Here is a 27,528-nt window from a genome sequence, read left to right as displayed (position 1 = left end):
TCTGTGTGCGTACATGTTCAAGCTGCTGTACAGTCACAGAAGATGTTATAAAGATGCCATGGAGACAGTTTTGTTGGATTTGTAATGTGGCTTAAAAAGATTTCAGCATGCTGCGAAAACAATCCAAGACCAGATTTCATTCAGTGATAAACTAACTGATCGATTAATTCAGTTCAATATTTAAGGTTAAACAAGATTTATTTGGTAACATTTCCCCACACAGAGCATGCGTGCTCTTACCTGTGACCCAGACAGAGGAGCTCAGAGGCGAGCGACAGACTCCAGCTCCTTGAACTTAACAAACAGGTTAAGCATCAAGGATACATAGTCCAGCCCTTCTGACTCATGTGATTGCAACACCCTATGGCTGATCAGTCTATTGTTAGAGAGCTGGACATTACAGACACACAAGGAACTAGATACTAACACACACACACACACACACACACACACACACACACACACACACACTCATACGTGCTACATGTTTTGCAGGTAGATTCCTGCCTCGTCACCCTCCACTGTGTTTTCAACACACCATAATTTCACAAATGGTTACAAATGACAGCATTTCCTTTCATTGGTTAAAATTAAAACAGAACCAGAACTTTTTTTCCTCCATTTTTTTTTATTGCTGAAGCCATACATACAATATTTGTAAACAACTCAAACAAGGCAATCAATAAAAAAAATGCTGAAAGTGTCACAATACATTTAGGCAGAATTGAACGTATGTGCACTGCTGACAGGAACACCGGGTTACATTCACTGTTAATTACAGGCTTTTTTTAAACAGAGTGCATGTTGCGATTGTCTTGCAGGTCTCTAATGTTTCTGCAACGCATAAAAAGCTGAAGTAGGTGGCATGTAAATGCACAATAGATAAGCAAAGCAGCCAGACTATAACCTGTTTGTTGAATACAATAAGATTTGTTCACTGAACTGTTGTTACAGTAGATACTTGCATACACAAGTATTCATAGACTTTTTTTTGCAAAAAAAAAAAAGCCATAACAGTAACAAAGCTGGATGTTATTCGTGAAAATGTTTCACGCAGCTGTAGCAGGCCTAGGCAGGATGTGCCAGTGTTAACTTATGATTTGAGGTGTGGATCCTTGTGTGTTTTTTAATTAGAATTTTAATAAGAGCGCCTTTATCAAGGCTTATCGGCTTTCTAACTATTATCGTGCATCATCCATTTTGGAGTTGTAAATTTGACTAAATGACGAGTGAATGAACTAAGAGCCAGTTGCCTTTTGAAGTTAATCACGAGGTGAGTGATCAGATAGTCTGTGTTTTCTCTGTGTGCTCTTCATACTACATCCGAAGAGTCACACTGATGCCATGCTCACAATAGGAATAGAAACTACAATGTTCAGCAGGTAAAAATATTTATCACGTCTTCCATTTTTAGTGAGTACGTTTGCATGACAAGGTATTTAAAAATGACTAACAGAACATGAATGTCTAATAGATTAATCCATCCAGTAGACCAGGGGTTGGGGAATCCAGGCCTCAAGGGCCGGTATCTTGAAGGTTTTAGAAAACCTGTAGGACACTGGCCCTTGAGGCCTGGCGTTCCCCACCCCTACATAGATGTTGATATATTTCTCTCTTGAAGAGCTGAATCACTCGGATAGTTTTGCCATCCTTTGCGAACATCAAAGTCATTCATTTAATGGTTTATTTATGAGTGTTTGTGCACAACTTATTATTGTTAAAAAAATATTAAAAACTTTTATCAAAATTGTAAACATTAGCCAAAGAGATTTCTTTATTGCTTCACAACCACAGACTTGTTAATTACGTCTAACTGATCTATATTAAGTACATGCAAAGGCCTTATTAAATACGTCAGAAACCCTTTATGATGGATGCCTTAGTAGAAACTAAAACCTACAAAACAAGTAAATTATATACAAGCTTTTCATCCAATATCCAGCTGTGGAGTACAGTATACTTTCTATGGAATCAAAACCATAACTTTCATCACAAAAAGCAGTGTGCATGTATCACTATAAAGCAAGAATACTAATTACTGGGTATAAGCTATATGACATAATGTCAAAGCCCAAATGCACCATATGAATTATAGACCTGCTAATGAGAGCTGAAAGCAAAATAACTTGCAGAATGCTTGAATGAAAAATAGTGACAGCAACAGCTAATGGACAGTTTTAGTTTACTACTGAGTATTAACCATGTAAAAACAATTAGAAAGTGTAATATTCTTTTAAATTTCTTATAGTCACATATCAAGTCAAGCCATCATCTTTTCATTTTTGATGAAACTCTTGAAGCATGGCTAAGTCAAAATAGGTGGCAGTGCAAAGGTACTGATACTGTAAAGCTAGAGCTGGAAGACTTTGACACAGGAATCCCATTATGTCATTCCCTTCTCCCTCATTGTGATGCGAACCTCATGCAAAATACGGGCGTGCTGAAGGGGAACAGGTGTGAACGTAGAGCAGCAGAAGTGTGAGTTTGAACAGGTGTAACTGGGATGTCAATGGTTAGGGTCTCACTCCTGCTATAAAAGAAACAGAAAGACATTAAAGATCAGTTTCTCATTGTGTCCATTGCTGATAAAGTCACTGTTAGAGTAAGGTGAGACACCACAGGTGAATATGTGAATATAAACAGAACAGATATCACCTTGATAAAATCCCACAATATTATTTACATTACATACAAAAATTTACTATTTCTTCTGCAAGTTTCTAAAATTTTATCGAAATAGACAACAATGTGCATAATAACCAATATATAAATCTGAACAATGAATAAATTCCAAATGTTGTAAATTTTATTTTGTTGGTACAAAAATCTTCTTTGATGTTGGAAATCTACTTTTATCCCTTAATGAATAAAAAAATATTTTAAAATAGAGAAAAGTAGAAAAAATGCCATGTTTTTAAGGTATAAACTATTTTATATATATCAGCCTCTAAATGGTATTAAAACAAACTTTAGTAAAATCATTGAGATTACAAAACTAAAAAATGCTTTTCTTGTTTCCAACACCACGCTTCATGCTTACACTGTACTGAAGTAACGGTGCACGAGTCACGGTCATAATCGTTATTTTCGTATACTCTGCCTTAGTGGTGTGTTTTATAGAGCAACCTGAAGCAATTTCTACAATGCTGTGAAAAAGTATTTGCCCCTTTCAGATTTCTTCTTTTTTCTTTTATTTTCTTTTTTGCATATTGTCACATTTACATCTTTCAGATCCTCAATCGAACAATTTTTTTACACTTTTTTTGGAAAGCTGTGTTCACTTTAGCTTGCCACACTTAGGCCTGATTCTTGGCAGATCTGTTAAGTCAATCAAACAGAACCTGTCAACAACCTTCCACAAAATGAAGGAGCCTAAAAGATCTTAAAGAAAGAAAGAAACTTAAAAACAATGAGAAACAAAGTCACTGACATCTATCAGTCTGGAAATGCTTACAAAGCCATTTCTAAGGCTTTGGGACTCCAGTGAACCATGACGAAGGCCTTTATCCACAAATGGAGAAACCTTGGAGCAGTGATAAACCTTCCCAGGGGTGATCGTCCATGAAAATTACTCTGAGAATGCATCTACAAGTCATCCAGGAGGTCACAAAAGAACCCAGAACACTATCTAAAGAACAGAAGACTTTACTCGTTAGATTAAGGTCATGATTCAACAATACAGAGTTCCAAGGAGAAAACCACTGCTGACCAAAAAGAACACAAAAGCTCGCCTCACATTTGCCAAAAAACATCTTGATGACATTTGGGAAAATATTCTGTGGACTGAATAGACAAAGGTTGAACTTTTTGGAAGGTTTGAGTCCTATTACATCTGGCATAAAACTAACACAGCATTTCATAAACAGATCATACCAGCGGATCATACTTCAGGACCTTGACGAACCATAAATTCTGCTGTCTAGCAGAAATCCTGAAGGAGAATGTCAGGCCATAAGTTCATGGCCTGAAGCTCAAGCTCACTTAAGTTATGCAATAAGACAATGATAAGAAACACACCACCAAGTCCACCTCTGAATTGCCCCCCAAAATAAAAATACAAACAAAATGAAGGTTTTGAGTAGTCTGGACTTAAATCAGATTGAGATGCTTTGGCATTATCTTAAGCAGGCCGTTTCCATCCAGTGTGGCTGAACTAAAACGATTCTGCGAAGAGAAGTGAACCAAAACTGCTCCACAGCAATGTGAAAGACTCATTGCCAGGTATCACAAACACTTAATTGCAGTTCCTGCTGCCAGTGGTCACACAACCAATCATTAGTTTTAGGGAGCACTTACTGTTTCACACAGGTCCAGGTTGGTTTGGTTAACCTTTTCCCTTAATAAATGAAATTTTCATTTAAAAGCTGCATTTTGTATTTATGCTTATTGTTAAAATTTATTTGAATATCTGAAACATGAAAGTGTACCAAATATGCAAAAAACTAAGAAATGAAGGAGGACATACTTGGCCATGTTTGATATGGGCCTCAAACATTTTAACAGACAATTTAACAGACAATGCTTCCACAGATACAAGAGGGGAAAGCAGCTTAAAACTGTGCATATTTTCCTTCAAGTGTGTCAACTTTAAAACATAAAGATCATCAGCCACTAGCCTCAGCATCATTAATCAATGCTTTCACGACCATTGTTCTCTATAAATACAATATAATGCATGTTCAGTGCCGCTGTTGTTGTTGTTCAGAGTTAGGACACTTTGCTTTGTGACTGAAAGCTGTAACTTGGTCATTTGCCCTTTACTTCATTGCTCAGCCGTCTATTTCTGATGAAGAAGTTGGAAGGCTACAAGCAAGGAGTGCTATTTAGAGTTGAAGTTGACACTCGACAAACACTTTTCCACTCCTATTGTTCACACTTTGGCCCAAGCACTGATGCCTTCATGTCAGAAGAAACGTGATATTTGAACACGAAGAAGCAAGGCAGCTTTATTATGCCAAAGTCAATATCTTTTTCATGATTTATGTTGTAAAGTCAAACGTTTTAACTTGTCCTATGTAGCTGTGGTAGCTCATCTTAGGTTTTTATCATTAGCGCTGAGTGAATAAGCCTGGTGATCGAGCCCGATTTGCTTCTTAAATGGCTAGTAATCCTTTTCAGCAGTCAGTTGTAATGTGACAATCAAGCAGCTGCACTCTGGTATGCCTGACAGCTCTCTGACACTCCCCACGGTTCCCCAAGTCCAGGTGGAACTTGGGGAACAGCCCACAGCAAAAACATGACAGTCATCCCAGGAGTCTGGAACTTTCTTTATACTGGGAAACAAGGTCAGGGTGAGGGCTTTTTTAAATATAGATCGCAGTGCCACAGAGCTGAGCCCGTGCCCAAAAATCTCCAGCAGCAGATTTGATTTACAGTGAGCAGCTACGCTGGTAGAAAGAGAAGTTGGTGGGTAGTAGTAGTTACGAGCTCCTGCTGGGCTATAAATCAGTCAAGGCTTATTGTACTTGTCCAGTACATGTTTTGAAGAGCAGACACACTTCATCTCAAGTTTGCTTCCCCCAGGACTGACCAACATAAAGCCCTGGTTTAACATGTACGATGTTCAGCTTTGCAGTGTTAAAAGAAGTATTCACTTTGCCCGAGTGAAAGTAGAGCTAACCCCAATGTAGAGACACTAAAAATATCTCCAGCAAAAGGACTAATTTGATATTTTAGGAAATGTGTGTTGTCATTCGCCCTTTACTTTATTCTAGGCTGTCTATTTCTGATAAAGGAAGTGGTGACCTATACCACACTTAAGTTTGTAAATACAAAGCTACAGCTATGTCTGTGAAGGAAGAAAGGAAGGAAGAAAGCTACAGCTAGCAGTTGGTTTGGTTACCAAAGGGGTTCTGGTCATTGGAGACTCCATGAACAGGAAGTCACTGGATAAAGACAAATAGTCTAGAATTTAACCCACTTGAAATCACACGCAGATTTATTTTCTTTTAAAGTTTCTAATGACCTTTTAACTTTTACCAACTCGGGAGATTCTGTTATTTTAATATTATTAGACCTCAGTGCTGCTTTTGACACAGTAGATCACAGGATTCTTATCTCTTGACTGGAACAATGTGCCGGAATTAAAGGGCTTGCTTTGGAATGGTTTAAATCCTACTTATCTAATCGTACTTTCTCTGTTAGATTCAGAGACACATTGTCTCCAAAGACGACCCTTTTTTGCGGGGTCCCCCAGGGCTCTATCCTTGGTCCAGTCCTTTTTTCAATTTATATGCTCCCGTTGGGATCTATTTTTAAAAAAATATGGAATTTCGTTTCACTGTTACGCAGATGATTCTCAGATTTACCTTCCACTAAAATGAAAATCTGTGAATCCTCTGAAGGGACTGTTTGATTGTCTAGAAGATGTCAAGGCATGGATGGCTCTAAATTTTCTAAATCTAAATGAACAGAAAACTGAGGTCATTGTCTTTGGTCCTTCTGACCATTATGACCATGGCCCCTTAGAAAGTGATAAAAAACCATTTGCAAGAAATTTAGGGGTGATTTTTGACAGCAATTTAACATTTCATAAACAGATAAATAATGTAGTCATAACCAGTTTCCTTCATCTTCACCTAATTACAAAAGTTAAGCCCAGACACTTCACACCTCCTCTATTCACCCTGCTCACTCCCCCCCACCCCCAACTGCAGTATCCAATACACACTCAACACAAGGCTCCAGCCTGTCTCTCTCAACCACCCAGGTTAGGAGGGAACTGAGGAGGATTAATGGCAAGAAGGCAGCGGGCCCAGATGGCATCAGCTCGAGGGTCGTCAGGTCCTGCGCGGACCAACTGTGTGGGGTGATGGAGCACCTCTTCAACCTGAGCCTGAGGTTGGGAAGAGTCCCACAGCTCTGGAAAACCTCCTGTGTTGTACCAGTGCCAAAGACTTCACGCCCCAAGGACCTCAACAGCTACAGGCCGGTGGCTCTGACATCCCACCTGATGAAGACCCTGGAGCGGTTGGTCCTGGCTCAGCTTCGGCGCCTAATAAGCTCATCACTGGACCCACTTCAGTTTGCCTACCAGCCTGGCATTGGAGCGGATGATGCCGTCATTCACCTCCTACATCGTTCCCTCGCTCACCTGGAGACCGCTGGAAGCACTGTGAGAATCATGTTCTTTGATTTCTCCAGTGCCTTCAACACTATTCTTCCCTCGGTTCTAAAGGACAAGCTGGTGAACTCTGGAGTGGACCATCACCTCACTACCTGGATCCTGGACTACCTCACCGACCGACCACAGTATGTGAGGACTCAGGGCTGTGTGTCGGACAGGGTCGTCTGCAGTACGGGGGCCCCACAGGGAACGGTTCTGGCTCCGTTCCTCTTCACCATCTACACTGCAGACTTCTCCCACAATTCCACCCAGTGCTTCCTGCAGAAGTTCTCTGATGACTCTGCAATAGTTGGCCTCATCACTGATGGGGACGACAAGGAGTACAGAGGTCTGACCCAAGACTTTGTGGACTGGTGCCAGCTGAACTACCTCCAGATCAACGCCAGTAAAACCAAGGAACTGGTGGTAGACTTCCGCAGGCACAAGCATTCTCCACTGCAACCACTGAACATCCAAGGTATGGACATTGAGGCTGTGGACAGCTACAGGTACCTTGGTGTTCATCTGAACAATAGACTGGACTGGACTCATAACTCAGACGCCCTCTACAGGAAAGGGCAGAGCAGGCTGTACCTGCTGCGGAGACTCAGGTCGTTTGGAGTGGAGAGCCCACTCCTGAAGACCTTCTATGACTCTGTTGTGGCTTCTGCTATCTTTTATGGTGTGGTCTGCTGGGGCGGCAGCATCTCTGCTGGGGACAGGAAGAGACTGAACAGGGTGATCCGAAGGGCCAGCTCTGTTCTAGGATGCCCTCTGGACCCAGTGGAGGTGGTGAGTGACAGGAGAACGGCGGCTAAGCTGTCATCCCTGATGGACAACATCTCCCACCCCATGCAGCAGACTATGACAGCACTGAGCAGCTCCTTCAGTGGGAGACTGCGGCACCCACGGTGTGGGACGGAGAGATTTCGCAGGTCTTTCCTCCCCACTGCTGTCAGACTCCATAATAAAGACTTTAACTGATCAAGCACACACATCCACACATATGCAATAATACTAAGTGCAATAATCCTTTCTGGCATCGTTGTATTTTTACTCAGTTGTATATAGTATTTGTATTTGTATTCTATTTTTATCTTATTGTATATTTATTTTATTTTATTCTACTGTATATAGTATTTTATTTTATTCTATTCTGTACAGTTGTGTACTGTATTTATTCTTATTGTATTCTAATTTTTGCCTCATAACTTTTGCACTGTCCACTCCTGCTGTGACAAAACAAATTTCCCACATGTGGGACTAATAAAGGTTATCTTATCTTATCTTATCTTATCTTTCTCTGTTTCAGAGATTTTGAGAAAGCGATCCATGCCTTCATCTCATCTCGCCTCGACTTCTGTAATAGTCTCTAGTCTGGTGTCACCTCTTCATCAACTGGCCGACTGCAGCTAGCTCCTAACTGGCACACACAAGCGAGATCATATATCTCCTATACTTGCATCACTACACTGGCTGCCAGTCAGCTTTTGAATTGACTTTAAGATCTTAACACTTGTTTTTAAGTCGTTGCATAGACTAGCCCCTACATATCTTGCTGTCAAAGGAGCTTGCAAAGAAAGCCCCTACATATCTTGCTGATCTCCTAACCTGGTATTCTCCCCCAAGATCCTTGAGGTCTGCAGACCAAATGCTTTTGGTTATCCCTAGGTCCAGATTAAAACACAGAGGAGACCGGGCATTTGCTGTGACTGCCCCCAAACTTTGGAATACATTGCCTTTGATTATCAGATCCTCCCCAACACTGGATACTTTTAAAAGTCGTCTAAAGACCCGTTTTTATTCTCTGGCTTTTGATTCATCATGAGTTTGTTACTATTATTCTTTTTTATGATTTTATTCTCTTTTTATGATTTTATTCTCTTTTTATGATTTTATTCTCTTCTAAAATACTATTCTGTTTTTTTTTATATTTATTGCCTTGTCCATGTTATTGGACAGTACTTTGGTCAACACCTGTTGTTTTGAAACTGCTATATAAATAAGTTTGAACTTTGAACTATTGTTTTTTAAATGATTGGTTGTTTGCCCTAATTTCCCATCTCTGTAAGCTAGCTAGGTGTCACTTCATATTAACTCTACCATAAGAGAGTCTATCTGTTTAGTATTTGTTAAACCTTTTCTCTGACATTAAACAAGGAACAACTATTAAACTCTTTTAGTGGTATATTATAGTTATGCACAAGCGTTACTGTATGTTAGACTATTTATTTTTACTTGTGCAATGATAAATGTTCAGTATTGAGTAAGGGTACTTAGTTACATTTGACCACTGCATACAGTCACTTCAGAAGCTTACCATTAACGAGAAAACTTGCCTCCCACAGCCACCTGTGCAAGCAGAAGGAATAAAGGAAACAAAATAAATGAGGGAAGACAAATCATCTACTGGTATTCAGGCAAATTATCATCTAAGTATTCACAGTGCTTTCTTTTTTCCATATTTTGTTCCAGATGGATCAAATTCATTTTTCACCTCAAAGTTCTTCATACAGTGCTCCATAATGAAGGTGAAGGTGAAAAAAAAATGCTTGATACATTCTCTGACATGTATTAAAAATAAAAAAATAACATGTACATAAGGATTTACAGCCTTTGCTCAACACTTTATTGAAGCACCTTTGGCAGCAGTTACAGCTTCAAGTCTTTTTCAATATGATCTTAGAGGTTTGGGTCATAGTCCTGGTGGAAAATGAACCTTCGCCCTAGTCCAGAGTGCTTTTGTGCAGCTTATCATCAAGTACATCTCTGTAAATTGTTGTATTCATCTTTTCTCTGACCCTGACTAGTCTCCCAGTTCCTGCTGCTGAAAAACATCCAAAAGGATGATGCTGCCACCACCATGCTTCACTATAGGAATGGCACTGGCCCGGCCATGAGCACTGTCTGGTTTCCTCCAGACATTACTCTTGGCATTCAGGCCAAAGAGTTCGATCTTTGTTTCATCAGAACAGAGAATTTTGTTTGTTGTGGTCTGAAAGTCCTTCAGGTAAGCATATGGCAAACTCCAGGTGGGCTGTCATATTCCTTTTGCTGAGGATTGGCTTCCATCTTGCCACTCATACAGGCCTGATTGCTGGAGTGCTGTAGAAATAGTTGTCCTTCTGGAAGGTTCTCCTGTCTTTATCAAAGTCACCATCGAGTTCTTGGTCAAGTCGCTGACTCGGGCCATTCTACCCTAATTTCTCAGATTGGCCGGGCAGCCAACTTTACCAAGAGTCCAAAGTTCTTCATTTACAGGTGATGGAGGCCAGAGAAATTTCTGCACTTTTCCCCAGATCTGTGCTCAATGCCTTAGACTTCATGGCTTGGTTTGTGCACTGTCTAGTATGGGACCTTATATAGACAAGTGTGTGCCTTTCCAAATCATGTCAAATCAACTGAATCTACCACAGGTGAACTCCAGTTAAGTTGTAGAAAGATGTGACAGATGCTCAGGATGCATCTGAGCTCAGTTTTGAGTATTTTTATTTATTTATTATATTTTGTAATAAATTTGCAAGAATTTCAAGCAATCTTTTTTCACTTCGTCATTATGGTGTATCGTGTGTAGAACTTTGAGGTGAAACACAAATAATACTATAACATGACAAAATGTGGAACGAGTGAATTACTGGAGCAGCCGTGTATCTTATGTTTTTACTTAAGATTCCAAATAAGTAACATCAGCTTGGAGTCACATTTTCACAAATGACCACTTTCACTCATGTATTAGGTAGACTACATCAAGAATAACAACTATTACCACATCATTGTAAATCCTTTAAAACACTAACATTGCCCCTTCAAAGAACAGTGTCTGTGTCTTTACCTTTCCAGGCGTAGAGCCCTTCTTTGCTTCCCACATGCCACGCTTATTGCCCACATCAGCTGGTTTCACATCCTGTCACAAACAAAATGCACAAAAAGATTGTTAGCCCTGGGAAGTGCCAGAAGAAATATTTAGACCAGCTACTTAAGCAAAAAGTATAGAAAAGAAGAAGCTTTTATCCAAAGAAATTTCTCAGCAGAAAGCACAGAGGTACTATGAGTAAATTGTCTCAAATGTTCTCCTCAACCTACTTTAAATTAAATCAGATAACTGAAAGTGTGACCATTTTTATGGTGAGGAATGAGAAAAAGTAGCAATAACTTGGACTGTCTGTAAAACATTGGAGAGCTTTCCTTATCGGTCCTCTAACAGATTTGAAGGGCTTTATAGAACTGCTTTCATCCTGAGAAGACAGTGATTCCTTAGTAAAGGGTTTAAGTGACATGTTTAAGCAAAGGAGAACTAAAAACTAACATCACATGAAGTATGAAGTCATCAATGTCCAGGGAGTAAATGTACCAAATGATTTCCCTTCAATGGATGCAAATACAGTTCCCAAACATATTTATTAGGCTTCTGGTTATTACTGGTGATATTGGTGAAGTATATGCAAAACCTTTACCAGTTTGACGAGCAGACAAAAAGCAGCAGGAAAAGCTTGAGTGAGGATAGCTGAAGGAAAGAGCACAATTAAAGAGGACAGAAAGGCTGAAAAATACCACTAGCACAGTAAAGACACAGTAAAGATTTAATGCTAATATCCACACATGCACCAGACTGCGGTACAGCTTCAACCCATCAGGGGGAAGTGTTACTGCAAGAGTAACAGCAAGGTTACAGCACTTCTCTGGCCAAGATATTTGATACCAAAGTTATCTTGCTCATAAATTTTGCTTAAGAACAATGTCACACGTCATCTACCAACCTTACTCCCCATGAATGTGTCTCCAGACAGTTTTTACTAGCAGCTGGTGTCTGACTTTAAGAAGAGGACACAGTGCTCACTGACTACCCTAGTACACATTTATTTATGCTATATGACCATAAAGAGAACAAATTAAATCATTAAGTTTCCATCTACTTGTTGTGACATGTCATAATATGTGATAGCTATGAATAGATATGACCCTTTCCTCCTTTTCCAAAGGACACTCAAAGTATGGACTCATCAGTAGGACTAAAACATGCATTTCAGGGAGAGTTAAATGCAAACTGAGATTTCTGTTTGAAAATACTGCAGTTTTCTGGAATATAGGATTTAAATACAAAATAAATTATGTTAAAAGGAAAGGTGTTTCACGGCTCTTCTGTTGTCTGCAATAGATAAATACTTTTTTTTGCTTCTGTACAAAGATTTCTCATGGGTTCCTGGTCAAATAAATTAATTGAAGCTTTTCCCATCATGTGTACAAGAACTCAGAGAAAGCCATGACAGCATATGCTGTTCAGTAAACTCTCCATGTGGTGCTGCTAGACTTAAGACAGCAGCACCGTCCAGCCCTGGAGTGCAGACCCAAAGGCTGCAGCCAACAAAGGACAGGCATGTTGATGTGCAAATGAGCACATCAGCATGTGCAGAATATCAAGGGATTACTCTGCTGAAGACTGGCGTCTGATTTACAATAGTGTGTGGATGTGTGATCACAGCAAGGATTTATCAGGTCTTACTGCGGGCTTTGCTGCTGCTGCTGGTGCTGGCTTTGCAGCTGCTGATGGCGCTGGTGCCGGTGCTGCTGCTGCAGGTGCTGGCGCTACTGTCTTCTCGCCTTCTCCCGGCTTTCCCGTCCAACTGTTGACACGTCCGGTCACACTTCCTTTGATACCGGCCACATCCTGCTGAAGAAACACTTTAAATATGCAATCACACACTAAACCACACTAAGCCTCTTTCTGTCTCATTCTCCGTTACCTTGTTTGCAGGAGAGGGACTTTCAGAGGTGCTGCCCACGTTGCCTTTCTCCCACATACTTTTGATGCTGCGTGTTCCCCCCGTAGGAATATCTGCCACTGGAGACTTGGGAGATTTTACATCTTTGTTTCCCTGTAAAAAGATAATAATAATAATAATAATGGACTGCATTTATATAGCGCTTTTCTAGGCACCCAAAGATGTATTTAGTTACATTTACATGGGCAAACACAGGAGCAAGCTCAGGGACACAAATAACAACATAGATTTAAATTTACCCAAGAACATTAATGTACTTAAGCACAATTTTAAGATAACTGTGCTTCATTTCAATTTATCAATTTTATTCTACTATTTACTGAGATAAAAAGCCTCAAAATGATGATCGGCACTTTTCAGAGCTTTGACATTAGGTCCATGTTGCAATACAAATATAACTAACTGTAACTTTTAATCATTTAGTACCAAGTGAAGAAAATACAGCTTTAAAAAAAAAAAAATTTAATCTACACATATTTAATTTGAAATATACACCCTTCATATGTGTATATTTCAAATTCGCAGGCTAACATTGAACATTTTATCTGCTACATTTACTTAGATAAGATTTTAAATCTTATCTAAATTTAAATCTTGATGGCTCCTCAGTCTTAACAAATATTTACTGTCCAGCTTTTTTTTCCATTACCATTTTAGTCAGACTCACATTAGTTAAAAATAATTATTCTTTCCATCTACAACCTATATTTGGAAGTATTGCTCTGTTCTGGGACCTACCCACCCATCTATGTGCATACATGGAAGTGTGGGTAAGAAAGGCCTGGGACAGGGAGACCACCAGCAAAGATCTCCCAAAGGGTATGGAGCAAAGGAGGAAAAAATTACAACAGACAAACGCTAATCAAGTCAGACACCAGGATGAGCTGGGCTGAAGGTGGGTTGTAAAGCACAAGTAAGCAGGATAAGCAGCTTAAATAGTGGCTGCAATGAGATTTGCCAATAGAACTATTTCCAGGTAATCATTTTGATTTGAAATAGTAAATAAACAGGCATCGCTAATTAAATATGTGTAGATTCTATTGTATTAGGTGGAGAATCTTAATTGGTGTGATTAATAATACCTGTGTTTACCTTCTATTTCATATGAAATAGGTCTACTGGATGTGCTGAATGTGAGTCATTATGAACCGTGGGTTGAGCTTGACTGTGTCATCTGACTGAACTAACACTACACTTCACCTCTCAGCCTGGTTTGACCCATTAATAGAGATGAGTCGATGACACTTAACCATACATAGGATGTGAGACTTGCTCCATTTAAACCATTTACACCAGAAAAATGTGTTTCTCGTGTAGCTGATGCATCATACTCTGACTTCAAATGGACCATCTTAAGGTTGTTGCATTGGTTGCAACTTAAAAGAATATATGTTCAAATAAAACATGACTATTACTGCTACCTTTATTAAGGATGGTGATTAATATTTAACATAGAGATCAGCTCTCACCTGGATGGCAGAAGTGTATTGTTCCATTCTGTTGCCAATCTTGGAGACAATAGGAGTGTGTGACACTCTGGCTGTGGTGCTGCACAGATGAACCAGGCACTGGGCATTAGTAAAAGCCACCAACCACTTATTTATCGTTTTCTCTTGTACTGGAAAAAAATCTTTTTTGTGGCTTACCTTTTCTGGGCTGATTTACTGAGGAATTCTGCCTTCTCCCCAATCTGCACAAAACAATGTGGATTTTTACACCAAGTAGCGTTTCAAAGCCACAAATCACATTCTGCAACTCAATTCAATTCTATTTATATAGCGCCAAATCAGAAGAACAGTCAGGAAGGGGCAGCAATCTGCCATGACCGGTCAGTGCTGTGAGGTGGGGGGACACGACAAAAGACACACTCTACAAAAAAAGCTATGGTAGCGTTGGACCACAAGGTGTCATTATTTTTTTTAATCAATAGCATACAGCTTATATCAGTGGAATTAAAACCAGAACTTGATAAGGGAATGCCAAATGAACAAAAACAGTAGTCAGGAAAAAATGTTTGACCATAAAGGGAGAACAACAATATCTGTGCTCCACTTCGCACAAAGCATGGAAACAGGGGGAAACAGGTTGGCTGGCTCTGTCATCAAGTAACAAAATGAACCAGGCAGCACTCCAAATCATCTCACAGTATGTGAGAAAACCTAGATTTGAAAATGAAACAGTGTGTTATTTGCTTAGTACATGTCGTTGAGTCTCTGGTTGCCTTCCAACCTCATGGTGACAAAAAAAAAAAACTCAAGGAATTTCTTTCAATTACATAAAAGTTTATAAAAACCAGATACATTATTTATACAAGACAGCTATATTTTACAGCCTGTACTATTACAGTGTCACTATTTTCAAGAGTTTACTCACACAAGTTATAATAAAAGCATTTTTCTCTATTCAGCTGGGTTTTCAGATATCTGGCTATGACTTCAAAGTTTGTTATTATTATAGTGCTCAAAGTATAATAAAGCATTTATTTAAATTACTCTAAAAAGATACACAGACACTTTTTGTTTCTACTGTGGATAAGTGGCCATATGTTTAGCTGGCTTTGCAGGATCTGGGCAAATACAACCGAGACTGTGTGTGTAAACTCAACTCAGTGAACCTTGTGTGACAACTAAGCCGTACGAACCAATTCTCAGACACTCACCTTAGAGGAGCCTTTGGGACTGATAGTAAAGGTTGGTTTTGTAGACCCCTCCTCCATCTGTTTCTTCTTCTCTGCAGCCTCCGCCCTCCTTTTCTCTATTTCTTCCTTCATCCTCTTTCTCTCCTCCTGTTACAAAAGCCCCATTTTGCTGTCACATTTCTGTAGCCACACATATGATAAATAGCACATATCCAAACCCATGCACTGTCTTAAATTGGTATATTTAACCCCTGAATGTCAAATAACACATCCTCGCCTGCTCCTTGGCTTTCTTTTCCTCTAGCGCCTGTTTCCTTTGCCTCTCCTCTTCCTCGAGGATCTTCTTCCTCTCCTCTCTCTTCCTCTTCAGCTCCTCCAGCTCTGCCTCGGCACCCTGCTGCTTCTGCTTCATCTTCTCAAACTCCTCACTTTCCGCATTGTTTCGTCTGCGCTTCAGCTCTTGCAGTTTTCGCTCAGCCTCCTGTCGCTCCAGGTCTTCTGCTTTAGTGGAGGGCGGATTGTCCCTGCTCGCAAACAGGCACAGTTTATTTAATTCACATGTTAAAATATGCAGATTAGACTTAACAGTGATCAAAATCATTGACTGTCTATAAGCAGTGGTCCCATTACATTGTGGAGACAGTTTGCCAAGATGTACCTTGATGTCTTTTCTGTTTTCTTTAATTTACTTTCAATGACAGCTCCATTCTGTTTGGTTGGTTCAATCTTTCAAAAAAGACGGGAAAAGAAAAGTTTTTCTTCCATAAAAGAAAAATAAACACATATTGAATATTGACAGCTAGTATTGTTTTACCTTCTCCTTAAACCCAAATCTCTTTGGCTTCTCCTCCTTCACACGAAGATGTGAAAATAAGAGAGAAAGAAAAGATCAGCAAGCATCCAGTGTTACACACACACACACACACACACACACACACAGGACAAAGGCCATCAAACAATAGTGGAGTACTGGTAGTGAATGCAAAGCAGATGTAAGCTAAAGAGCTATGACACTGCAGCATCCTTGATATCACCACCTCCAGCAAAACACTGCGACTGCACTGTGATCTGTGACCAAACCACAAAACCACATCACACAGCAAAGCAAGAACAAACCCACATAAATAAAGAGTGTTTTTTTACTTTGCAAATAGTTACATTAACACAAAAGTCCCACAAATCCCATCAATACCTCCTCTTTCTTCTTCTTCTCTTCCATCTCTCTCTTTTTGCGCTTATCCTCTTCCTCTTTTTTCTTCTTCTCTTCAGCCTCCTTTTTCCTTTTTTCCTCCTCTACTTTCTTCTTCTCTTCCACTTCCCTTTTTCGTCTCTCCTCCTCTTCTTTCTTCCTTTGTTTCTCCTCTTCCTCCTTTTTCTTCTTCTCTTCCATTTCCTTCTTTCGTTTTTCCTCTTCTGCTTTCTTTTTCTTTTCTTCCATTTCCCTTTTCAGTTTTTCCTCTTCCTCTTTCTTCTTCTTTTCCTCCAGCTCCTTTTTTTGCCTTTCCTCTTCCTCTTTTCTCAGTCTCTCTTCCACCTCGGTGTTCTGCTTCTCTTCCTCTTCTTTCTTTTGTCTCTCTTCCAGCTCTCTTTTCTGTCTTTCCTCCTCTTCTTTTTTCATTTGTTCCTCCATCTCTTGTTTTTGTTTTTCCTCTTCCTCTTGTTTAAGCCTCTCCTCAGTTTCCTTCTGTTGTTTTTCCTCTTCTTCCTTCTTTCTCCTTTCCTCCTCCTCCCTTAGTGTCTTTTCTTCCTCCTCCTTCTGGAGTTTTTCCTCCATTTCCCTTTTTTGTCTTTCTTCCTCTTCTATCCTCCGCTTTTCTTCCATTTCCTTTTGATGCTTTTCTTCTTCTTCTTGCCTCTTCTTTTCTTCTTCTTCTTCATTGTCAACACCAGGCGCAGGCTCATCTTCAGCATCTTTATTTTCTAAACCTGGCTCCTCAGTGTCCACCTCTGTTGCTGCAGCCTTCTCCTCAGTCTCTTCCTACAAAAACAAATTAAATTTACTTCCCGTCAGTTTTATGGAGTTGGATTAATGAGTCTAAAAGAGGTAAAAAGACATAAAACTCTACCTCATTTTCTGTTGTTTGTGTTCTTGATTCTTCAACAGATTCCTGACAATCACAACAAAAATAAATCAATTAATCAATAAAAAAAATCACAATATAAAAACTTTTTTCCCCAGTAAATACATTATAATTTATAAAACAAACAAAAAGGCTGAAACACATCTTACCTTCTCATCCTCCTTTGTGTCTTCTTCTTCTTTCCTCCAAGAGTTAGTATCAGTTCTCGTCACCTCCTCCTGGGCAGATTCCTCCTCCTTCTTCTCCTCCTCCTCCTCCTCTGTATTTTGTTGCCTGCTGATGCTGATGAAAGTCTGCTCTTCCAATGTGACGTCTGTGCCATTGGTGGTGCCAATTGTGGGATCGAGCTCCTTCTGTCTCTCCATGGCCTCCTTCATCCTCTTTTGCCTGCGTTCCTCCCTTCTGGCGAGGCGCTCCAGCAAAGCTTGATCATCATCTGCCCCTTCGTTTACGGCCGTGGAGGACTCTGTCTCTGTCACGCTGAAAAATTAAAGAACAAAAACAAAACACCAAAGATTAAATTCAATCAAAGTCGAACCTCAAAATCTTGGCTGCTATCAAATGTTTTGGTCTGATCAAGTGTGATGAACCCACAAGTCTTTCTGAGTGGAATTTTCTCCTGTGGCTAACCAGCGAAAACATCAATCCCAGAACCTCACAACCGCTGGAGCTTTCCAAATATTAAGGCTGGAGGGCTTTATCAATACCAAACACTTAGATAGGCTGTAGAGCTGCTGCGTTTTTCTTTTTCTCTCTCTCAGTGACGCTTACGCAGGAACAAAAAAGCATTTGAATAAAATTAAATGAAAAAACACTTTTTTGTTTTTTGTGACACAGTTAATTTGTGCAATAGGCCAAGGTAATAAAATGTGCTGCTTTTATACACAACAATTCAACTTGTGTGTAAATTTATTTTTCATACGTCAAAAAAAAGTTTTTTTTCATTAAGAAAACCCCTAATGGGAAGTTACTTATTTAACCTCATTCTAGATGATGGCTACACATCTTACCTGTTAGTGTCGATCACCTCAGTCGTACCAGATTCCTCTGAGTCTTTCATCTTCTTTCTCTCCTCCCTTGCGCGTCTCCTTCGCTCCCGAGCCTCTTCCTCATCATCATCATTGGTGTTACCTGTTCTGAAAGAGCACATGTGCAGAATTACAGTCTTTTGTTTAAAATGCATTTTAGTTTTTTGGGTTAAACCATGAAAACACGTCAATCCACGTGAAAGCTACTTTGGCTTAATGGCAGCTTTTGTGCTAAAATATCACTGTCTAGTGTTAATGGCTAAAACACCCAATGAATCCAAGGTCCACTATTGATGAGCTGTCTTTAAAAATTATACTCTAGATCAGATTTCTATTCCCTAAACCTAACCAAGGAAGTTAAAAGAAGCAGAAAATAAAATTGGTATAATTTGTGATAAAAGGCCCGAAACACCCTGTGAAGTTAAGCCACAACTGATGATGTGTCCCGCTGGTAAAGCTTTCAGGCTGCCTTTCTTCATAGTAGCCATCCCTCAAGACTTTCTTCATTTGAAGCAATGCATTATCAGAGATTGTAACATCTAGTCCTTTATTGAATCTGTAAATGCCTTGGTTTGGAGTTTGTGATATAGTTTCGGCTCATGTTTTGTTTTTTGTTTTTTGCCTATCACTTTGCTTGTGTATGCCTATTAGTTTAACTTCCTGTCTCTGTCTTTTTACTACACGTTTGCCTATGTGAGAATGCTGGATCGTTCCCAATGGTACTTTCCTCTTCTAGTATTTGTACTAGTATTAAAAGCTGACTGCAAATTCACTTTGACGCTGTATAGATGAACAGATGAAAACAAATTATGGACCTAACTGTAAATGCTTTGAGCTCCATGGACCTCGTGGTTGTGCCTACTTTACTTGTGACACACTATGACATGTTATGTAAGGCTTTAGTGTAGAGTGGAGTTTCCCATACACATTTTATTTTATGTTTTTAAGAAACCTAAAGTGACAAAACAAGTGTTTTTCCTGATAAAAATTTAAAAAACTTCACATAAATCAAAAACACAATTTCCTCCAAAAGAAATATGTGATATGTGACATTTTTATGTTGACCACATGAGAAGCTAAAGCCATACCATCTAAAGCTGATTTTAAAAGACACGATGAAGATTTGAGATACCACAACTGAGAGGAAAATAGTCTATAAGAAATAATTATAAACACACGTGCTACACATGCAAATGTCACATCCAAGAAGATGCGTGTACTTCAAAAGACTGGCTCACTTGGGACTTAATACTACAACATGTAATATATGAAAAAGGGAGAAAAAGCAACAGAATAGGGATGCAGAACAATGCTGTTCCTCTCCATCAACCCCATATCTCCTGTCAGTGACTTTCATCCAGCTTTGAATGCTTCCACAGTTAATCTTTCAACATGCCTGGGAGTATCTTTTTAAGTATTACCAGGCTTTATGAGACAGAGAGGGAGCTTGAAATGGTCCATTGATAGCACACGGGTATTATTTCCCTCTGCTCTTCCTGAATCTGTGAGGCAATCTTTTACAGATGTTGCGAGAGGTGGAAGGCAACCGCAAGAATCCTTTCTGTCTTTAAAACAGCAACAAAGACCCAAATGAGGCGGAAAGCCAATAAATCCACAGGCAAAGATTTCTCCAAGTGGCACGGATCACCTAGAGAAATCAGTGAGGAAGCAATCCAATTAGAGAGAACCCCAGCCCAAACTTAGAAGCTTCCTGACTGAGTGCTGTCAAAATGTCACAGTTAAATTTCAGACAACCAGCCCGAGGGACACGAAGCATAATAAATGAGGGGAAATATGATGGGAGCTACTTGGCTAACAGAGGTGCTGAGTGAAATGAAGGAAAGAGGCTAAAAAGCTCAGCTCAAGCAGTGTAAGTCTGAAGCCCTCGGAGCAGGCTATTATGCACTGGAATAAAAATGACAGTCAAAACATTCCAGTGTCGGCAGCGTTTGGAGAGGAACTGGAAGGCATAAAAGGAAGGGCAGGCTGGTTTGGCATGGCCGGCTGTGAGAAAATTGCAAGGAATGCTCTTCGTTGCTTGGGCACTGATGGCACATCTGATATGACAGCACCCGACTGGAAAAAGCACAACATGCTGGGCTATGTTTGGACATCTTGATTATATGATCACATAAAGGATTAAAGTGATCATAATCTTTTCAAATCCATTCAGAGAGTAAAATGCAGTGACCGCAGTGTTTGATCATCAGTTTAATTAGCTCTGCGATTAAACACTTCTGACATCTTTAAGTGTCAGCATCTCTCACTTTGTTTCTACTCCACCTGAGGTCACAGCAAGTACAAACCTTCTACTTTACACCACTGGGGTGGATATCAGCACCATCTTTTAAACATTATTGTTTAATTTACTGAGCACATGAAAGAGACTGAATGAAACAACAGAGAATGAAAGGTAAACCCAAACAGCAGCACAGATGACGGTCCCCTTAATGAGCTCAGGATAGTGTGGAGATCATTGGGCCATTATCGGCTCTTCCTTCTGCTCCGTGTGGAGACAAAAAACTCCATCATGCATCCTTCCATACATCAAACAACATATAGTATGCATATATAGAAAGGCCTGCTCACTGAGCATGTGTCCATGAGACGAACCAATCATCGGAGGGCACAGAAGAACGATCAGAAGAGGAACATCTTGTTTAATGTTTTCAGAATGGCTCACTGCACCCAAGGGTTTAAAAGTGTCACCACAGATGTGACTGGGAAACAGCTGCTGTTTAAAAACTAAAAAAAAAAGTGTGTAGTGTGTGTGTGTGTGTGTGTGTATGTGTGTGTGTGTGTGTTTCGGAGTGGGTGAGTAGGCCCTGCTAATCAAATATAAAATCTATCCGGTTTGTTTTGTGAGCCGACACAAATACTTTGCATGCTAACAATGCTAATGAGGCTTTAATTTAAGATGATGTGGTGTAAGATGTTCTGATATTCACAGTGCATTCACCCTTTTTTTTGTGAGTTTCACTTGTAATTTTAAGTCTGCATGCTCAGGACTGTGTCTTTTGTGTGTGTGTGCATGTGTTGTTTTGCGCAGGTTTTACAGGATTACTCACTTTTCAGCTTCAAGGCGCATCTGCTCTCTCCTTTGCCTCCTCAGCTCCATGCGGCGGTCAAAGTCGTCATCCATGGTGGCCAAAAGGTTCTCCTTGCTTTCTCACTAAAAGACACAAATATAATGTCAGCATGAGTATCCTAAGTTAAATGAAATGGACATTTACTTTTTAATGCACATGTAAAAAAAAAGTTTAAACTCAATTAACAGCAGCTTGTAGGGTCCAGATTAACAGACACACATTGCAATATGACAAAGGGCCCACCCAAACTTTTTTTAACATATGAAAAAATCAATAAAAACTTCTGTCTGCTGGTTTACAATACCTTAGCAATAGCGAAAGTTTAGTCCACGGACAACAGAGACTCCTCTCCTGTCATATATCAGCTCCCACAGTCTGGTTTATATCTCAGTCCTTCTGCAGCGCAAAAAGAATTCCTGCTTGTCTTTGCAGTGACTACAACTACCAGAAAAGGCAAAGCCTGCCTCTCTGCTCTCCTCTTTTTCTTTCTCAGCCTCCCTCCTCCTCAGGCAGACTCCTGCTCGCTCCCTCTGACTCTCACTTTTCCCTCCCTGATCTCTGAATTTGGACTTAAACTTTGTCTTATTCTGCTTACTGTACCTTGTCTGCTTTATCTAGCTTATGTCAGATGTGTCGGTTTTAATTTATAAAGGTTTCCACAGAATTATTCCGTGCTTCTAAAACGCTATTCACTGCACAACACTTACTGGTCACAGGACAGCTTTGCAGTGCGCAGTGGTTTATATTTCAGCAATTAGCCTGGCATGACGTTGGTTTTCAGTTGCCAAAGAAAAAAAAATGCCATTAGCCTTTTAATTACTTTTTTCCAACTAATAATTACTATAATGAATAATATTTGTAATTACTGGCTCTGTACTGGACAGATACATTTGTTATTAAATAGAGGAAGAAGAGTGCAATTTTTTCTCTCTCATTAAATTATTCAAACATGTTTGACTCCTCGTGTTTCCCTATGCTCTTATTGTAGTTTCATTGAAAACAGATAAAGAGATCCAGTGGGAAACGCAATCTACAAACAGGTTTCTTTGAACTTCAGAGGCGGGGCATTCCTGTGCATTTAAAAGGTAATTAGAGTTTCCAGCATCACAGATAAAATCATAGTTCTTGTAAAAGGTTGCCAAAGCTTATAATCTACAATCAACTGTTCAGCTAGATCAATCAACTGAAAACCAAAGCCCCCATTTTAGTAATAATAAAGCTGTAATCTGGCCTGCAGGGTTTCCCAAAGCTCACTAACGTCATACAGCCTGTGCCCAGTAACTAATTGCTAGTCTTTCTGGCTTAGAGAAAAGAACTGAGGGTTCATTTAAATGCACAGACTTAGATAAAATGGCTTCTTAGGCTGACACAAAATCCTTCATTTATAGCAGTTTTTGTGTCCACAGTGTCCTCCCACTACAGACATGGATGCTAAGGTAACTGATGGTTCTTGGCTGAAAATGTGAGTGTGAGGGGGAACTTTTGTGTGTGTGAGTGTCTGGCAGTCCTGTAGGAACCTGTCTAGTGAAATCCTGCTTCTACTCCACTGTCATCACATCCCTGGTTGGTTAAAATAGCTGAAGGACAGCAAATTATTGAAAAGTTAGGGAATAAACCAAAGTATATATTTATAAATGGGCTGCTGCTGATCCCACATTTGTTATTGGAATAAGACTGCTCAAATCCAGTGTTCAGCATGCAATAAAATTATAGTTTTCCAAATGTTTGCTCTTTCTTTGGATGAACATGAAGTTGTGCAACTAGCCAATTGCTCCTACAGTGGGGCAAAAAAGTATTTAGTCAGCTACCGATTGTGCAAGTTCCCCCACCTAAAATGATGACAGAGGTCAGTAGGGATGGGTTCTGACATAAACGGTAGTAACCAGACCGAAAAGCAGCGCACATTTCGGTGCTTTATTTCGGTGCTTTTTTTTCCTGAGCTGTGATACACTTCTAGCCAATCATTTTACGTTTCCGAGGATAGTAGGCGGGGCCAGGTACGTACGTTCTTTTATGCAGAGCTACAGATTAAAAATGCCCAAGGCGAAGCGGTCAACAGTCTGGCTGTACTTCACAGCAAAATATGCAAACTCAGCAGCCTGCAACAAGTGCTTTAAGCTGATACTGTGATACTGTCAAAGGAGGTAACACCTCGAATCCGATGAAACACCTGGCGACGCATAGCGTTTTTTTTTTTTAAAAGCCGAGAAATGCGCCGTATTTGATGGCAGCAGCAGCCGTTCTTCTCTGCGTGAGTAGCTTAATGTTGTTTGTGTGTAATTTACGTTGAGTAGACTAACCACGTTATTACATTAATGCATGTAAGGTAAACTAGCAAACATCATCATAGCTACATGCGGCTGTCTTCTTGTTTGATGGCAGATACTCCCTTCACCCTGGCCAAAAAGGCTAAAATGACCAAAGAAAAAGAGGGAAACAGCTAAACATGAGAGGTTTTTGGACAAAGTTTGTATTTTTTCCATTGTTTAAGCACTGCTTCCAGCTAAGAGTGATACCATATATGCCCCATAGCTGCAGAAAAGGCTAACATTGTTATCTTTTTAAAAAAAAACAAGCTGAATATGAGAGGTTTTTGGACCAATTTTGTGTTCTCCATTCTTTAAGCACCGGTTTGAGCACCGTTTGAGCACCGGCACCGTTTCAACAGTACCGATTTGGCACCGGTATCAGATAAAACCTAAACGATACCCATCCCTAGAGGTCAGTAATTTGCACCAGAGGTACACTTCAACTGTGAGAGACAGAATGTGAAAAAAAAATCCATGAATCCACATGGTAGGATTTGTAAAGAATTTATTCGTAAATCAGGGTGGAAAATAAGTATTTGGTCAATAACAAAAATACAACTCAATACTTTGTAACATAACCTTTGTTGGCAATAACAGAGGTCAAACGTTTACTATAGGTCTTTACCAGGTTTGCACACACAGTAGCTGGTATTTTGGCCCATTCCTCCATGCAGATCTTCTCGAGAGCAGTGATGTTTTGGGGCTGTCGCCGAGCAACACGGACTTTCAACTCCCGCCACAGATTTTCTATGGGGTTGAGGTCTGGAGACTGGCTAGGCCACTCCAGGACTTTCACATGCGTCTTACGGAGCCACTCCTTTGTTGCCCGGGCGGTGTGTTTTGGAACACACTCATGTTGGAAGACCCAGCCTCGTTTCATCTTCAAAGTTCTCACTGATGGAAGGAGGTTTTGGCTCAAAATCTCACGATACATGGCCCCATTCATTCTGTCCTTAACACGGATCAGTCGTCCTGTCCCCTTGGCAGAAAAACAGCCCCATAGCATGATGTTTCCACCCCCATGCTTCACAGTAGGTATGGTGTTCTTGGGATGCAACTCAGTATTCTTCTTCCTCCAAACACGACGAGTTGAGTTAATACCAAAAAGTTCTACTTTGGTTTCATCTGACCACATGACATTCTCCCAATCCTCTGCTGTATCATCCATGTGCTCTCTGGCAAACTTCAGACGGGCCTGGACATGCACTGGCTTCAGCAGCGGAACACGTCTGGCACTGCGGGATTTGATTCCCTGCCGTTGTAGTGTGTTACTGATGGTGACCTTTGTTACTTTGGTCCCAGCTCTCTGCAGGTCATTCACCAGGTCCCCCCGTGTGGTTCTGGGATCTTTGCTCACCGTTCTCATGATCATTTTGACCCCACGGGATGAGATCTTGCGTGGAGCCCCAGATCGAGGGAGATTACCAGTGGTCTTGTATGTCTTCCATTTTCTGATGATTGCTCCCACAGTTGATTTTTTCACACCAAGCTGCTTGCCTATTGTAGATTCACTCTTCCCAGTCTGGTGCAGGTCTACAATACTTTTCCTGGTGTCCTTCGAAAGCTCTTTGGTCTTGGCCATGGCGGAGTTTGGAGTCTGACTGTTTGAGGCTGTGGACAGGTGTCTTTTATACAGATGATGAGTTCAAACAGGTGCCATTCATACAGGTAACGAGTGGGGGACAGAAAAGCTTCTTACAGAAGACGTTACAGGTCTGTGAGAGCCAGAGATTTTCCTTGTTTGAGGTGACCAAATACTTATTTTCCACCCTAATTTACGAATAAATTCTTTACAAATCCTACCATGTGAATTCATGGATTTTTTTTTCACATTCTGTCTCTCACAGTTGAAGTGTACCTCTGGTGCAAATTACTGACCTCTGTCATCATTTTAAGTGGGGGAACTTGCACAATCGGTGGCTGACTAAATACTTTTTTGCCCCACTGTAGGTGCCCTCCTACTGCTAGTAGTGCAAGCAGCAACACTTAGTCGGTCGCTGGGCCGTGCTGATTTAGAAAACATCATACCAATTTTTTTGTGAGACTGCAGCTGAAAGTCATGCACCCTGTACTGAAAATAGAAAATAAAATCAGTTTAGTCTTGAGCCAAAAAGACTGCAACTATCTTTAGGAAGCTCTAACCCATGACAAATAGGCATTCCTGTCTTTCACAATAGAAACAGAACAAGAGCCAGCACTGGGAGATTACATCACACTTTTTAACTTAAGGTCAAACAACTCTATTTTCTAGCCTTAGAAACAATCATACAATACATTATAAGGCAGTTCAAAGAAAGCTTAACCCGGCTAGCTTTACTTTCATTCTTGGTCATATAAGGTTATACTAAAGAGGGCCACTTCACTCTCATCGCTGTATTTTTGTTTCAAGATTTTCAGATCTGCAGAGGAGCCCACCAACAGTAAGCAGTGCATCATAATGGGACATAAGCATGTCACAGTTTAGTTTGTACTATGACCGGTACCATACACAGTCATTTAGACTTACAAACAAAATGAGCCAAAAGCGTCCCTTTCCCTGAAACACCCAAATCTGTTGAGTTTCCCAGGAAAAGGATGGCACTCTTTTAGACTTTACCCTTGTGGGAAACTGAACAGAGATTTATTGGCACCGAAAAACTGACACCCCCGTTTTGATGCTGGACTGAACCACCACTTACAACCACTGGCACTTTATATAATTACTGTATAATTTATCCATATCTTACTGATCTTGATTGCACTACTGTAAATGCTGTATAGACAATCATACTGTACAATACAATAATTATAGTTTTACAACTGTTTATTAATACTTGCAATTGTATATCTATAATCTGCTATAGCTTTTCATATTTATAACCATACGTATAACCTGTTCATAGCCTGTATATAGCTTGTACATTCACTTCAGTTATAGCCTGTACATACTTATTCATAACATACCTTCATACCGTGTACATTGTATCATATCTCTAATAGATCTATATTCTGTAATATATCTATATTATTGCTAATGTACTTTCAGGATGGATGCAAACTGCATTTCATTGCCATGTACTTGTGACGTGTGCAATGACAATAAAGTTGAATTCTATTCTATTCTATTCTATTCTATTCTATGCTTTTCTAATAGATTGCTTAATATATACATATAATCGACGGTGCTCTATAGAGACCAGAATTAAACAAGGACTTTCTCTAAAATCTGGAAGAACAAGCTAAAATTCAGCATTGGAGAAAAAAAGCTAAAATGAACATTATGTTCTCTTAATAACACATGCAAGTGCAGTTATTAGCAAATGTACTTCAAACAGCATAAAACACATTTTTGTTGGGGACTATTTTCTGTCAGCACCAATGCACAATGATTATATTGTATACTACACATTAGCAATCAAGCAAAAGGCCTTGTATTTGTTTGCAACTACAGTACATTGTAGTGTTTTGCAAACCATGTGCTATACAAAGAAATAAATGATGGATATTTGGTCAGATCAA

At 39.9% G+C, this 27,528-nt stretch overlaps 1 protein-coding gene across 4 annotated transcripts in view; it reads right to left on the bottom strand.

The window, feature by feature from the left end:
- Positions 1-614: 614 nt before the first annotated feature.
- The window catches only part of cald1b (caldesmon 1b), a 32,212-nt gene continuing 5,298 nt past the window's right edge, over positions 615-27,528 (bottom strand). The window contains exons 1-17 of one of the 4 annotated variants that reach the window (XM_085282654.1): positions 22,026-22,307; positions 21,701-21,804; positions 18,615-18,740; positions 17,754-18,084; positions 17,590-17,631; positions 16,716-17,501; positions 16,338-16,373; positions 16,182-16,249; positions 15,801-16,047; positions 15,545-15,670; positions 14,532-14,575; positions 14,355-14,433; positions 12,847-12,978; positions 12,606-12,773; positions 10,938-11,009; positions 9,426-9,457; positions 615-2,527 (exon numbers count right to left, since the gene is read on the bottom strand). In XM_085282654.1, coding sequence (XP_085138780.1) covers positions 9,428-9,457; positions 10,938-11,009; positions 12,606-12,773; positions 12,847-12,978; positions 14,355-14,433; positions 14,532-14,575; positions 15,545-15,670; positions 15,801-16,047; positions 16,182-16,249; positions 16,338-16,373; positions 16,716-17,501; positions 17,590-17,631; positions 17,754-18,084; positions 18,615-18,740; positions 21,701-21,774 — 2,361 coding nt within the window. In that variant the 5' untranslated portion in view covers positions 21,775-21,804; positions 22,026-22,307 and the 3' untranslated portion in view covers positions 615-2,527; positions 9,426-9,427. Of the gene's footprint in view, positions 2,531-9,425; positions 9,458-10,937; positions 11,010-12,605; positions 12,774-12,846; positions 12,979-14,354; positions 14,434-14,531; positions 14,576-15,544; positions 15,671-15,800; positions 16,048-16,181; positions 16,250-16,337; positions 16,374-16,715; positions 17,502-17,589; positions 17,632-17,753; positions 18,085-18,614; positions 18,741-21,700; positions 21,805-22,025; positions 22,308-27,528 lie in introns of those variants that run through there. The other 3 variants (XM_085282652.1, XM_085282655.1, XM_085282653.1) reach the window with 3 other exon arrangements.

The sequence above is a fragment of the Mchenga conophoros genome, linkage group LG7, assembly GCF_057382185.1.
Source record: "Mchenga conophoros isolate Kocher_MC1m ecotype Shallow Benthic linkage group LG7, M_conophoros_male_GT1.1, whole genome shotgun sequence".
Lineage (NCBI taxonomy): Eukaryota > Metazoa > Chordata > Actinopteri > Cichliformes > Cichlidae > Mchenga > Mchenga conophoros.
This window is presented reverse-complemented; position numbering and strand designations above follow the sequence as displayed.